Source organism: Eurypyga helias, unplaced genomic scaffold (genome assembly GCF_000690775.1).
Source record: "Eurypyga helias isolate BGI_N326 unplaced genomic scaffold, ASM69077v1 scaffold11078, whole genome shotgun sequence".
NCBI lineage: Eukaryota > Metazoa > Chordata > Aves > Eurypygiformes > Eurypygidae > Eurypyga > Eurypyga helias.
The window spans coordinates 60,620-73,902 of NW_010268955.1; the positions used below are offsets into that span (position 1 = coordinate 60,620).

The window sequence follows — 13,283 nt, forward strand, 5'->3', positions numbered from 1 at the left end:
GGCATGGCAAGGTTTTCTCGCCCCCATTTGACCTTTCCTTCAGTGCCATGATGCTATATTTATGTTTGATTATCGGCTTGAGAATCAAGCTTTAATTTTAAATCAGATAATCTCCTTGATATCATACCATTCGGTCTTGGGTCCCTACATATTTTCTTGAACTATTTAAATGATTGTTGGTTACAGTTCATAGAGGTAATTTGTCCACGTGGCTGTGTTCCCTGTATCTCATGTGGAATGAAGAGCAGAAAGAGAAAAGGATCCTTGTGACAAGCCCCAGAGCAGTACCTGGGCAAAATGAGCAATATTGTCTTATCTCATCCCCCTCAGGGTTTTCAACATAAGCAGTGGGAAGCAGAAAAAACTTTACAAGGGATCCCAAGGTGAAGATGGCACCCTCATCAAAGTAAGCTGCTGTCTGTCTGTCTTCCCTTTTCCATTTTTGTAGGTTTTCTGAATGCAGCTCAGGGCTAAGAAAATGAAATACAACTCTGAGCAGAGTAACTTTTTTATTGGCTTGGGTTTTTTTGGGTGGGGTTTTTGTTTGGTTGGTTGGTTTGGGGGTTGTTTGTTTGTTTTTTGTTTGGTCCATACTTTGTCCCTTGCCTGCTTCTTTTTATCTCCATTCTTAGGGGCTGGTAATGTAGTTGGGTTCCATCATGTTAAACCAGGAAAAGCGTCAATGATTGATGAAGTTGATGTATAACCCCACTCTGTCCTGTTTCTGAAGTGAGGCACAGGCCCATGCTTGTCAAAGCAAGTAGAACTGCACCAATATCTGTCAGGAGATCCTTTACTATCTGCTCCAGAGAGCTCATTCTGGCTTTCTTGACTAATTTTGTTAGTATTTTTAAGGTGGAGCTGCCCACTGGTTGGTGTTTGAGAACTTTGTCGTTGCCAGAGGGCAAATGCAAGTGAAACTCTTTACGAGTTGATGAAATTAAGTAGCATCTGCCCTGGAAAGCTCATTCTTTGGATCTTAGAGTGCTGGACAAGCTCAGTACTGCTTAAAAAAGTGTCTGTCTGTGTTTCCCACCTGCTGAGTGCTACTAGGCCTGGGGGTAGGGTTGCATGCCTGCTTCTGCCACTGGCCTGGGCTTCCCCTGGTAAACCAGGTGTGTTCAGGATTCAGCATTAAAAGTGATGCTGGCGAATTGCATTCTTGCCTTTGAAAGGGGAAGACCAACTGACACAACCAAAATATCTCTCAAGTTAAGTTGCCAATCAAGCTGCTTCATCATATTTGTTGTCACTGATAATCTTTCTACTTTTTAAACAAATATTTCTGTTCAGCTGCACAGGCCAGCAGTATTATTGACGAGTGCAAACAGCTGGGTAAGAAGGGAGAGGAAAGCAAATGGCTTTGTTCAGTGTCACCTCTTCTGTTTTACAGAGAAAGATAAATTCTCTTTCTCTTTGCCTATTATAATTCCTACAAAGTTTTTTATAAGCCAGAGTAATGAAAATGAAAAATTGATACTACACTTTATTGCTGGTAAACTCAAGTGCTTGATTATATCTTTCTGAGACCACAAACCATGAAATGTTGCTGGGAGCTGGATTTTTTTAATATCCTTTGTTCTTGCATTTTTCATGTGTAGCTCAAGTGAGGAATCTCAATTATTTTTAATGTTGCTTTGTTCATTTTTAAGACAATTATGTAACCAAGGGATTAAGGTTGTCTCTGAAATTTAAACTTTCTTGGCATGTTGTTCTGGGATCATAATATACATTGCAGTTTAACAAGTAGAACCCAAACAGTGACATGCAATACAAAAGGCACAGCAACAAAATAAACATAACCAAAAAAAGTTGTCATTATTTAAAAACCTTGTCTCCCTCAAAATCCAGACCTTTCCACTCGGTTCCTTCAAGTTCTCCAAAGGACAAAGCAGGATATTTGGTGACAGTAGCAGTATTTGCTGTGTGCTGCTTTACACCAAGTGAGGCATTTGGAAGTGATTTTATACTTGGTCCAGGATAAAGCAACAAATGGATGTATATGAGAAAAAAAACACACCAACATAACCCAAAACCAGGAGCTGCAAATGCTGGAGATTTGACAGCATCATTATCAGTGACAATTCTGCAGTGTTGAGTTCTTCTTTGGCTTCTCTCCTCCAGATTGGAGTCTTGAATTTTATTCTGTTAACTACTATGGCTGTCTTGTGTGTTCTGGACCATTTTCATGCAGATTGAAGGCACTTTCTCACCAGATCTTTTCAATTCTCTTATCTCTTCAACCAGGTGCAAACAGATCCCTCTGGTCTTTATATTGCAACCAGTTGTTCTGACAAGAACCTCTCCATCTTTGATTTCTACTCTGGCGAGTGCGTTGCAACCATGTACGGACATTCAGGTAAGGCGCGTAAACTTCTGGAAATGCGTTTCTGCTGATGAGTGTGTAGTAGGATCTGATACTAGTTAAAGCTTTCTGAAGGTTCCTTCCTATCAAAGCTTACCCAAGGGGTATTTTAGAGTAGGTTATAGTTGGATGAAGTTGTGATTTTATTGCAATTTCAACTTTTTTCAGACCTCATTTTGAGTTGCAAAAACACTGTCAGGTCGTGTATTTGCTTACACAGTTTTTCTAATAGCCTACAAGGTAGTCTGTGGTTTTTTCAGGGTATAATAAGCTTCATTATGGTATACCCTCAGCTCCTACCATGCAGAAGCTATTGTATTACAGGTAAAAAGATACTTCAGTCTTTGTGCTCTTTTTGCTGTGGGGGATACCCTTTCTGTGTCAAGCCTAGATTCTTTGCCAAATGGTTATGTTAACTGGGGTATATTGATCTGTCAAGTCTGTTGGCTTTAATCAGAATTTATGTTGCTGAGCACAGATAGGCTATTTGGCTAATGATCTCTTCTGCCCATTGGAGTAATCCAGGGAAGTTTTTTTTATTTCTTGTGCTTTATTTCACACAGAGATTGTAACTGGGATGAAATTCAGTAACGACTGCAAACATCTGATCTCTGTTTCTGGTGACAGGTAAGAGGGGTTTGCTTGTCTGTGATACCAGGTCATGCTATCTCACGTTGGATTTAAAGTGTGTCCTGAAGGAAGGTGGATTTTTTTTTTTTTTTTTAAATGAGGAATGGTTTATGAATTCCAAAGGAACCTCAAGTGCTTCCTGAGTCCTAAATATGTGCTGTTGGCAAAGTGCACAGAACTTACATTATTCTTCCATGGAATGAGACGCCCAGGTTTTCTGAGTGTAGGTACTATTCCCTGCTGGAAAGGACACAGGGATGTGGCCTGTTTCATTACCAGTCTCCAGGTTTGTAATGTAATGCAGCTTGTGATGTTCTGACCAGCGCTGCCAAAACTTTGTCTTGCAGAACTCCTGTTGGTGTGGTTTCCCCAGGTGAATGAGCCTGTCTAACAGCAAAAGGGACAGGCCTGTCCCCACTCTTTGCTCCTATCCATATCATAACCATATCCATTCCCTGTTATCCTAAGTCATATGTAGTGTGGCTGACCCTTTATTAAGCTGATTCAGGTTGCTACATCAGCACCTCCCCCAGCCAAGTTTTCTGCTGACTTAGTGAGCTAAATCAGCTCACCAAAAGCTTAAGTAATCACCAGACTGAGCGCAAGGGGAAAGGGAGAATACATGCCTAATGCGATGATGGTAGGGATGAGTGGACCCACTGTTTCTGGTATCAGTGAATACTTAGATCAGCTGAACTGAAGGAAATTTTTCCTTTGAGAAAGATGCTTCCTGGAGTGCTATTTCAAGGCCAGAGCAACCCAGATTCTGTCTTTCTTCCTCTTTTCTATTAATAAAACACCATGGAACTGAAAAAAGAGTTTTAGAGGGTGAATTGTTACAGAACGTACAATATATCACCTCAAATCACATCAGTTGGTTATTTCTTTCTTTCAGTAAGAAGAAAATAATTTTATTGTCCTCTTTCTTTACCTGTTGTGTGTGTCAGTAGATGAAGGGAAAAGTTAGAGAAGACAGTCCTTTTGTAGTGGATTTCTGGTAAATTCCAGAAACACGGAAGGTTTGAGGTCCCCAGTGATCCTTGTTGACCATTTCCATGAGCAAAAGGGTCATTTTCTTCACTCGGGGTGCAGAGGATGGGCAGAGGATGAGAAGTGAAGAAAGGATTCATGTAGAACTTTACTGGAAGGAGATGAGGAAGCATGCCTTTCAAAGGAGAACAGGGAAAATAGTTCACACACAGCAGCATGTGCAAAGAATAAAACTGAGAATAGAAAGAGAAATGGAGATGGAGAAGGGCACAAGGACTGAGAGACCTATGTGAGAGAAATACTGCAAGGGGAAAAAAAAAGGCAGCAGAAAGGGGTATGTGGGAGCATACTTCTATGGAGCTTTGTGTTGAATGCTAATGTATTTACAAGTTCATACTGCTTGCTGCTTATCTCTAGATTTGATAGCTGTGGGGGTGGGATAAATGAACCAGCGAGATTTGCCTTCTGAATTCTGTTGCCTGCTTTTGGGTGTTTTCTCAGCAGCAGATTATGGTTGCTCTTGTGTTTGAGAGAGCTGCTGCTGGAGGGGAAACAGCTGGCTGCCCCAGGTTGCCATAGTTCCCAGATGCAGAGCCTCACCACTTTCTCCTGGCTGAAAAGCTGGGGCGGAGGATGACAGCGTGTTCACTGTTGATGGGAAGCATCTGTGTGGGACTTCAGTCGCTGTCAGTGACGTTCCTGAGCTTCCTTGCAAAAGGAATGGCTCTTGGGGCAAGAAGGGAATTCTTAGTTTTTCAGTAAAGTCTCCACAGAGTGGGATTTCTGTTTTCTTTTTGTGTCGTATGGAAATAAAACATTTTAAAATGTCTTCTTGTGAGAGGGGGAAAAAAAATGGAGAAGGTGCAGGCATTCAGGATCCTGGTGCTTTTGGCATTTGCCTCAGGTCCAGGAGACCAAAGTTCATGGCCATTGTTCAAAATGGCAAAGCAAATGACTTTTTACAAGCTAGCAAGGAAGAGAGGAAAGACCCTCGTTGAAAACTCCTTGGTGAACTGGAGAACCCAGGAGTATGATGGCACTGGTGGGTCTTGAAGAACTTGATTAAATCCTCCTTGGATTCCAAAGCAGTGTGTTTATAAATGATAGTAAAAGCAGCACTACATCCGTGTAAGTATACCCTGCTAGACAGGAAAGATGGGCGAGATGAAAAGAATTAGTTAGCACTGAGGTTAAATTTCAAAGAAAACCATGGTCATCTTACTTTCTAGTAGCTGAAGATGAGATACAGTATGTGCTAACGTGATGAGGAACTAACTTATAGCCAGATTTCTGAAGAAAACAAGACCAATGAGATTACACTGTTTCCCTCTCTCAGATGCTTTTCAATCAAATTCATTAGAAGTTTTCCTGGAGGTGGTCCAAATAAATATATTAGGAGTACCCTGACTACAAAACGTACTGCCACATAAGTTTAGCCATTCCTACACCACGGAGACTCCATGGGATGGCGGGCATTAGGAAGGCCTTGCCCGTAGGGGTGGTAGCAGTCGGAGTCTGCAGCTTAGGCACTGTGAGGGGATGCAGAGGACATCTGTAGGCTCCACTTATCCTGCTGACCATGGAGGGACTTGTTACGGCATTTCCTTCAGCAGCTGGTCAGATAGTCAAACAAAGGTTTGGGATGAGAGGTGAGTCTGTGCAAATACCTCTGCAGTTGCTCTCGCCCACTGGGAGTCTTGCCAGGCAGGTTTTGCCCTTTTGTCATGAGGCTTGTGATGGGATTGAGTTTCTGTGAAGCTATTTCTGCGTGCGTCTCTCCCCGCCACAGACAAAAGAGCTCTGGTTGGCTTCTGCAGTGGGAACTGGTAATATCAATAAACTGAACTGAGGCTTGATCCCAGCCTCACCTTTCCCTCTTTCAGCTGTATCTTCATCTGGCGCCTGAGCTCAGAGATGACCATCAACATGCGGCAGCGACTGTCTGACATGAAGCAGAGAGGGAAGCAGGCAGAAAAGTCTCCTCCACGCAAGACGGCTGGACTCATGAGGTGAGAAGAGTTGGCTGATAGATGGCTGGCTTTGTAGGCTTTAATGTGAAGAGCGTGGCACTGGGATTCAACTGTAAGGTTTCTGCTGTCTTCACTGACAGTGTCTTCCAAAAGTTCTCCTACTTTTCTGTTGGATTTCCCATGGTTTTTGTGCCCCCCTTCTTTGGATATAGAAGCCTGACTGTGATCTTCCAGACAGATTTAGGTGTTGCTTCACAGATTGCAATGTGTAAGCAGTGCCTCTTGTGTCTTAATTTAGTTTAATGATGTGGTCAGAACCTTTAATAAGCGGGTTACCTAGCAATACTGAGGCTGGAACACAGCATCCAACCAGGGAAGCCTTGCTCCTTCATGAAGAAAGTTCTCTGGATGTAGGCTGAATGCAATTTAAAGGCTGTTTTCTGCAGTGTCAGTACTGAAGTATCCCTGTTCGCTGTATGAGTGTGCCACCTTGATCATAATTCTGAAGGAGTCCTTACAGTTGTGCTGTTTCCTAACTATTTTCCAGAGGCTTTGAAAAAGGTCACCTAAAAATAATTATAAATAATAAATTTAAAAATAATATCCATGGGAGAAGTTCTTGGAAGCTAAATCTTATTATTATATTTTGCTCAGTAGGCAACATGTCTAAAAACAAACTACCACAGCCTACAAACTGAATAGATCTAAATTTATCTTGTGACCTTTCTTTAAAAAGTGGTGCTTAAACACAGACCCGTTTTTTAAACAGAACAAGAGTGACAGGCAACCATGGATTTGTAATGTATTTGATTTTTCTGTAATCAGTACATAGCTGAGACTACTCTGACTGTAAGTAGTGCAGGAGAGACTCCTGACCAAGCTGATATGGGATCAAAGTGGGGAAAAAGGGATAGACTCAGATTTTTGATGCTATGTCCCATAATTTTCCTCCTCCAAATAACTACAAATTGAGTTCTGGATATAAAGTGCCAAAGCATTGGAGGACTTACCTCAGTGGTCGTTGTGTTGAGTATCACAAGGACCTTCCCACTCCCTTTGGGAGAAAACATTGTTGAAACAAGTCTGTCTGCATAGTTTCATTTGGGAAAGTCTTGATCTGCTCATTCTTGAAACAAGTCTTGTCTAATAAGTGCCTTTGGTAATGATGCTGGGAGAACTCAGGAAGCCTTTTTTTCTAGCCAAAATTCTGGAGCTGTCAAGCAATGTGCTTTTTATAGCAGACTCTCCATTATTCCAGCAGCTGCAGCCTTTACTCTACCGCGGCTCAGCCGTGACAGATAATCCCAGTCCTCTTCCGCATTAGGTGATACTTGTTTCCGTCACTGACGCTCGCTGAAGGGCGGTGTTAGTGCCACGCCAAGCCCAGCACTTTATTAAACTTGTTTGGTAACCTCTTTGCAAGCCTGGAATCTACTCGTTTGGTCAGCTTTGAAAGCTTGTTTTCAGTTCTGGTCGACCGCTGTGGTCACTGGAGATCAGCAAAGACATAACTCCAGAGCGTTTTTGGATTGGGACTGAATATGGAGGAAGAGCCTATTGGACCAGCATCACTGAGGTGGGAGAAGGAAAACTAATGAACTTGAGTAAGATTGGTTTTCTAGATGCTCGGTGCCTGTTCTGGTTGTGTTTCCAAGGTCTGTCTGTGTAGGCTGCAGTGGAGATTTGGGTTGCATTTGTGGTGTAAAACTGTTGTCTCAAAAGGACTCACAGGAGTGTAAGAAAGCTCCCTGCCTAGTGATATGTCGTTTGTTCTGCTAGATTTTTCTCTAGAACAGTGTTGCTAGGGTTTGGTGGGGCAAACAACGCATTCTGCTAGTTCCATGGTAAGAGTGTGTAACTGGATGAATAATCAAAATAATACTGGGGAAACAAAACTGACCTGAGGAGGCAGTGGGGAGCTGAAGATTTCCAATTCAGGACAGTGCTGTCTCTATCCAGCTGCGACTGGCGGGGCAGGGATTGGCCCAGGTGAGTAACATCTGGAGCGTAAACACACAAGAGATGACTTTCTGGGTCAGAGCAGTGCTTCGTGAACCCCAGCATTCTGCCTGTGACAGTGGCGATGGAAGATGCTGTTTAGTGAGACGCTGTGTGAGCCTTGCTCTATGAACCTCTGTGGTCTGTTTGCCTTGTGCTCAGTTGTTAAATTGGAGATGGGAGAAGGTGTACCTACCTGTTCCCTTTTAGTATTTGGACCTATTGTCCACTGAATTTGTATAAATCCTTTTTGAACTTTGTAACATTGTCTGTCTCTGCAACCTCCTTTGGTGACAAGTTCCAGTTGTTCACTGCCTTTTGTGGAAAGGAGGACTTTTTTTTGTCTCTGTTAAACCACACTCCTGCTAGTTTCATTGAAAGCTCCCTGCTTCTGAATATTGTGAGCTTTGGTGAACTGTTGTTCTGCATTCAGCTATCTGTAGTCCCCATGATTTCTAAACCTTTATCATAACCTCAACCCATCCAACCTTCTCTCCAAACTGAAGAGTCCCAGCATTTTCAGTCTGTCAAAAAACTTCCAGACACGCTGAAGTTTCTCCTCCGAAGGATTTCTCTGACTTGCCTTTATAGGACATTGGATTATTTTGGAATTGATCTGACCTCTATGACCCATAGTTCTCCATAGTACCTCTGAGAGCCTTTCAGTTCTGCCTCTGGCTGTGATAACTGGAGATGTGTGCTTTTCTCCCGTCAGCTGAACATCAGGAGCTTTGATTGTTGGGGATAACAGAACTTGTAGTCAGCTGATTGCTGGTACATTTTGGTTTTGAGGTATTTATATTTTCAGAGAAAGAACCATGTAAAGGCTTTTTAATAGAGTTTTGATTTTGATCCAAGTATGCATTTATTGTTTAGAAAAGCTTGTCTCAAATTTTTGGAAGGGAATTTTTAAATTGATTTTACTGTGGAATGTTGGCAGTGCTTATAGTCATGTTTTAGCTGAGCTTTTTTTTTTTTTTAAATTTTACAAGTCACTTTCTGTGACTTTCATTGAAGCTCTAGTATAAATAGCAGGAGATAGGAATGTTATCCAAATTAAATTGTCTGAGACTTATCTGACAGCACCAAGTACTTCTTCAGCATACATATATATGTTTGGAAAGAAGAGCTCCTTATTGAATTCTCAGTGAGGCTTTGGTCCAGGCTGGGAAAGCTGTGCGCTTTCCGGGGCTCAGAATGGGGCGGGTTTTTGATGCCAGATCAGAAGTGGTGCCCGAGTCTGTGCTGAACTACTGCAGTTATAACACCAGGGAAACTCTGAAGTCAGCGGCACTGTGATCTTTCTCTGTAGAAAAGCAGGGTAACTTTCTTTTTAAAACCCTTAGGCATTTGAGCGGTGCATGAGGGGTGTGTGGGTGTGTGTGTGTGTGGGGTGGTGGGGAATATGTGCTAGTGATTGCCACCACATGCGATGTTACAGTTTCATAAATATCCCCCTAAAGCTGAGGCAGCACAGGATCAGAGTGGGAATGCTGACAACATACCTCTGTAAATGGATAGTTGCCATTCTTGTCTGTTTTGTTTCAAGAAAAGAAAGAAGGGTTGAACTCAGGACATGCAAAAGAATACAGAATATCAGATGTCTCAGTACTAGAACTCCATAAAGACATGTGGCACTTTTAAGTCTATACGTGTGTCCTGAAGACTTTCTGGCCGAAGGCCCTTCCCTGCCCCTGACCCCATACTGGCAGACCCTTGAGAAGCTAGGAGCTGCCTGTGCAACTGACTGCGCAGAACAAAGCACAGGTATGGTACGAGAGTGAGAGAGTTCCTCAGCAAAGGAAGAAGGCAAGAGCAAGGACCATTAAAATCCTTGCTCTGAGTGAGTCACATCTATCATGAGAATTGGACGTGCCTGTACATGCTATTCTGGAATAGCTACTCTGAAACATTCAATCTGGTGTAATGATGCTTTGTTAGGGTTTGGCTGATCCCGCTCTCGGCAGGAATTCAGCAAAACCCAGAAGTCATACTCCTTCACTTTCAAAATGCTCTCGTGTGGTGCTTATTGGGAAGCAGCTGCTGTGCTTGAAACCTCACCCTACATTACTCTGACTTCCATCTAAGTGTGAACAACAACTGAGGAAGAGTGAGGAGATGTGTGCAACAGAGGGGCTTAGAAGAAAATCCCAAGAACATAGAGGAAAGCTTGGAAAGAAAGGAGAAAGCAGTGAAGTCCAAACTAAGGGATTGACTTGTGCAAGCACAGCAGTTAAAGCACTCAAGACCTTGTGAACCTAGGTTTCATCTTCAGGAGTATCTCCGTTTCAAGACAGTGGGCTTAAGATCCTTTTGAAAGGATCAGTTATCACCATTCAAGTCACAGGGTTGAGTTTGAAAAGCATATTTGAGTTGTAAAAAGGAGGATGTGGAAGGGGGGCATGAATTTTTGCAGTGATAAGGCAAGATAATCTTACATTTGTATCAGACACATGTGACTTCATAATTTGTTTAGCACTTCCTACAACGTACAAAAAACCGCTCATCTGACTCCCAAATATATGTTTTGCGTTTTCTTACTCGGCTCCTTTGAGGATATTGGAACATACTTTCCCCCCCTGCTGATTTTGTCAGTCACCATCTGACTTTCCAAGACTTTTACCAAGCTGTCTTTCTGTTTGTGACATAAACCACGTTGATAGAGAATCCTCCCTTCTCCATTTACACCAGTGACAGTATCTGGGGGAGTTTAGCGAACATGTAACCTTGCCTTGCCATATCACTTCATCATAGTAAGATGTTCAACCAGTTAGATGTTAAAATGTTTTATAATCCAACCTTTTTTCCTCAATAAATCCTCAAGCAACCATGAAAAATGCAAGTAGAAGCATGCTGTCAGTTACTGATACAAAGTTAATATTGCCTACCGTATTAGATTGGACATCAGGAAAAAATTCTCCCCGGAGAGGGTGGTGAGGCACTGGGACAGGTTGCCCCGAGAAGCTGTGGATGCCCCATCCCTGGAAGTGTTCAAGGCCAGGCTGGATGAGGCTTTGAGCAACCTGGTCTAGTGGAAGGTGTCCCTGCCCGTGGCAGGGGGGTTGGAACTAGTTGGTCCCTAAGCTCCTTTCCAACCCAAACCGTTCTGTGATTCTGTGATAGATAAACGTAATACACCACATAAGATGAAACACAGCATAACCTCGAATGTGCTGTCATGCTTGAACTTTGTTTGAATTCCCCTGCTTGGACACAAGAACCTGTGGGCGACAAGATGGGCACACAAGGAGATAGTAGAAAAGATGAAGAGACTGACAAACTCAAATGTCAAAAGTTGATGAGAATAGCTGCCATGTAACTCTTCCACTGGAGGACTCAGCAGACTACAATCAGTTTCACTCTTCTTTTTGCCAGAACACCTCAAAGCTCACCTGAAAGGGTTGGGTAGTTACTACTCAGTCACTGCCAACAAGATGGAGATTAATGTTCTTCCACTACATGGGAAGAGAAAAGATTAAAATACCTTAAGTATTATCATGTTTTAAATGTGCCTGCTCTCAGTCAGCTGCAGGAGAAGTTGGTCCCTCGCCAGGCTGCTCTGTATTTGGTGGGTGAGATATTTTTGTGTCATGAATAATGCTTGGCACTCAACACCCACCAGTGATAGCCTATAAATGTCACTAATGCGGAGTTTTGCACCTAGCTCAAGGCCACGGAGTGGGTGCTACTCACATTCATTGTTAGGGAGTCTTCATTTGTTCAATTATTTTCCAAAGTGGGGTTAGTTCATTTGGTTCTGTTGATTGAAGGGGTGAAGGGAGGAAGGGGAAAAAGAGAAGGAAGGGGGAACACAAGGTTTGGTGTTGATAAGTGTCCTGGATTGGTATTAGGGAATTCTATGCTGGGAGTGCCTCTGAGGTCTGTGTGGGAACACTTTTCTGATCTACTTTGATTAAAGATCTGCCAAAAAATGCTTTACATTATTCCTTCTGCCTGAAGGCTAAAAAAGGCAGCACGGTGCTTTCATTGTGTGTGGGCTCTGCTTTCAGGTTCTGCGTGGTACAATCCTTGATATGAACCTGTCTCTTTACGTGATAATTTGCCATATACCAAATTGCTGTCAAACAGGGAGTATCTCCAAGACGTTTTTGATGTGCAAAACAGTTCCAGAGAGCAAATGCTGAAGGGTGGGAAAAATATTTGCCTTCCAAATATGCTCAGCCATCTTGACCTTATCAGTTGGCAGGGTCTGAAATGGAAGGCCAAGTTTCATTCTGCTTGGCTCTCTGACTCGTTTGCTTCTGTTCTGATGTCTGTCATTCTTCAAGACTATTGCTGAGGCAGGCTCTGCACACCTTTGTGCAGGGTTTGACTTGCCCTGTTCCTTAGAGATGGGTTGTGGGAGAGCGAGGGCTGTTGGGGAGGTTTGAGGCAGCCTGCTGAGTGTGGATGGAGGTAAGGTGGAGAACTGCCTGCTGTAAGGATTGAAATGGCCGGCAGTTCTTGAGATAGATCATAATATTCCTCCCAATTCCTACCTCCCAGGCATGAATCCATCTCTGCCCTGTCCTCTGTGCCTGCACTCTCATCAGACAGCGACAAAGATGGTGAAGATGAAGGGAATGATGAAGATGAGTTACGTGGGCTGCAGTCTTTCCATCTTCAGTCCAACTGCAACACTGACAGAGACTCAGGTATAAATGCGAGAGGGGCATGGGCCGAGGTGGAGAAAAATAGCTCGAATGGGAGACGGGGAGATGAGAGACACTGGCTTAGGGATAAAAAGATATGGGCAGAAGAAGAAAGGCCAAGATAGAAACAAATGGATTAACACCAATGGGTAGTGTGGCATTGACCATTCCTGTGGCTGAAGAGGGATGCATTTTGGAGTTTTCTGTTTAGGAAATCAGTTGTTAAATTGCCAACTTTCTTGCTAGTTTCAACTGTCCAAACATTTTTAGCATCCTGGGCTTGGGTCTACAAGTTATTAGAACTCCACAGAACCCAAAAGAGATCTCACAAAGGATTCCAGAGATGTCTGACATGCTCACAGTAGAGATTACCATTACTAATTTGAGGTGTTTTTACCACAGATGCTACAGTGTATTGGAGCAGGGTATTCTCCCAAGCCTTTGTGGGCTGCTGCACTGTGGCAAGTGTTCTGCAGTGGGTCTGCTGAGTCAGTGAAAATCTTAGATAAAACGGTACACCTCCATTAAAATTTTGATGCAACGATTTGGTGGTCTGTGGGAAAGCACGTGTTGCCAGTGGTCTGCTGGTTCAAAAGGTGTAGGAATGCTGCCTTTGAGGAAAGATGAGGTAAGAAGTCTTTAAAAAGCTGGACTTCTGGCCAAGGAAGTCAACTCGGT

At 43.0% G+C, this 13,283-nt stretch overlaps 1 protein-coding gene across 1 annotated transcript in view; it reads left to right on the forward strand.

Annotated features, from left to right (window-relative positions):
• The window catches only part of MAPKBP1 (mitogen-activated protein kinase binding protein 1), a gene marked incomplete at its 5' end in the record, with an annotated part of 69,869 nt that overhangs the window by 42,356 nt on the left and 14,230 nt on the right, over nucleotides 1-13,283 (forward strand). The window contains 5 exons of the mRNA XM_010157926.1: nucleotides 331-406; nucleotides 2,248-2,359; nucleotides 2,929-2,992; nucleotides 5,869-5,994; nucleotides 12,460-12,608. Coding sequence (XP_010156228.1) covers nucleotides 331-406; nucleotides 2,248-2,359; nucleotides 2,929-2,992; nucleotides 5,869-5,994; nucleotides 12,460-12,608 — 527 coding nt within the window. The remainder of the gene's footprint in view (nucleotides 1-330; nucleotides 407-2,247; nucleotides 2,360-2,928; nucleotides 2,993-5,868; nucleotides 5,995-12,459; nucleotides 12,609-13,283) is intronic.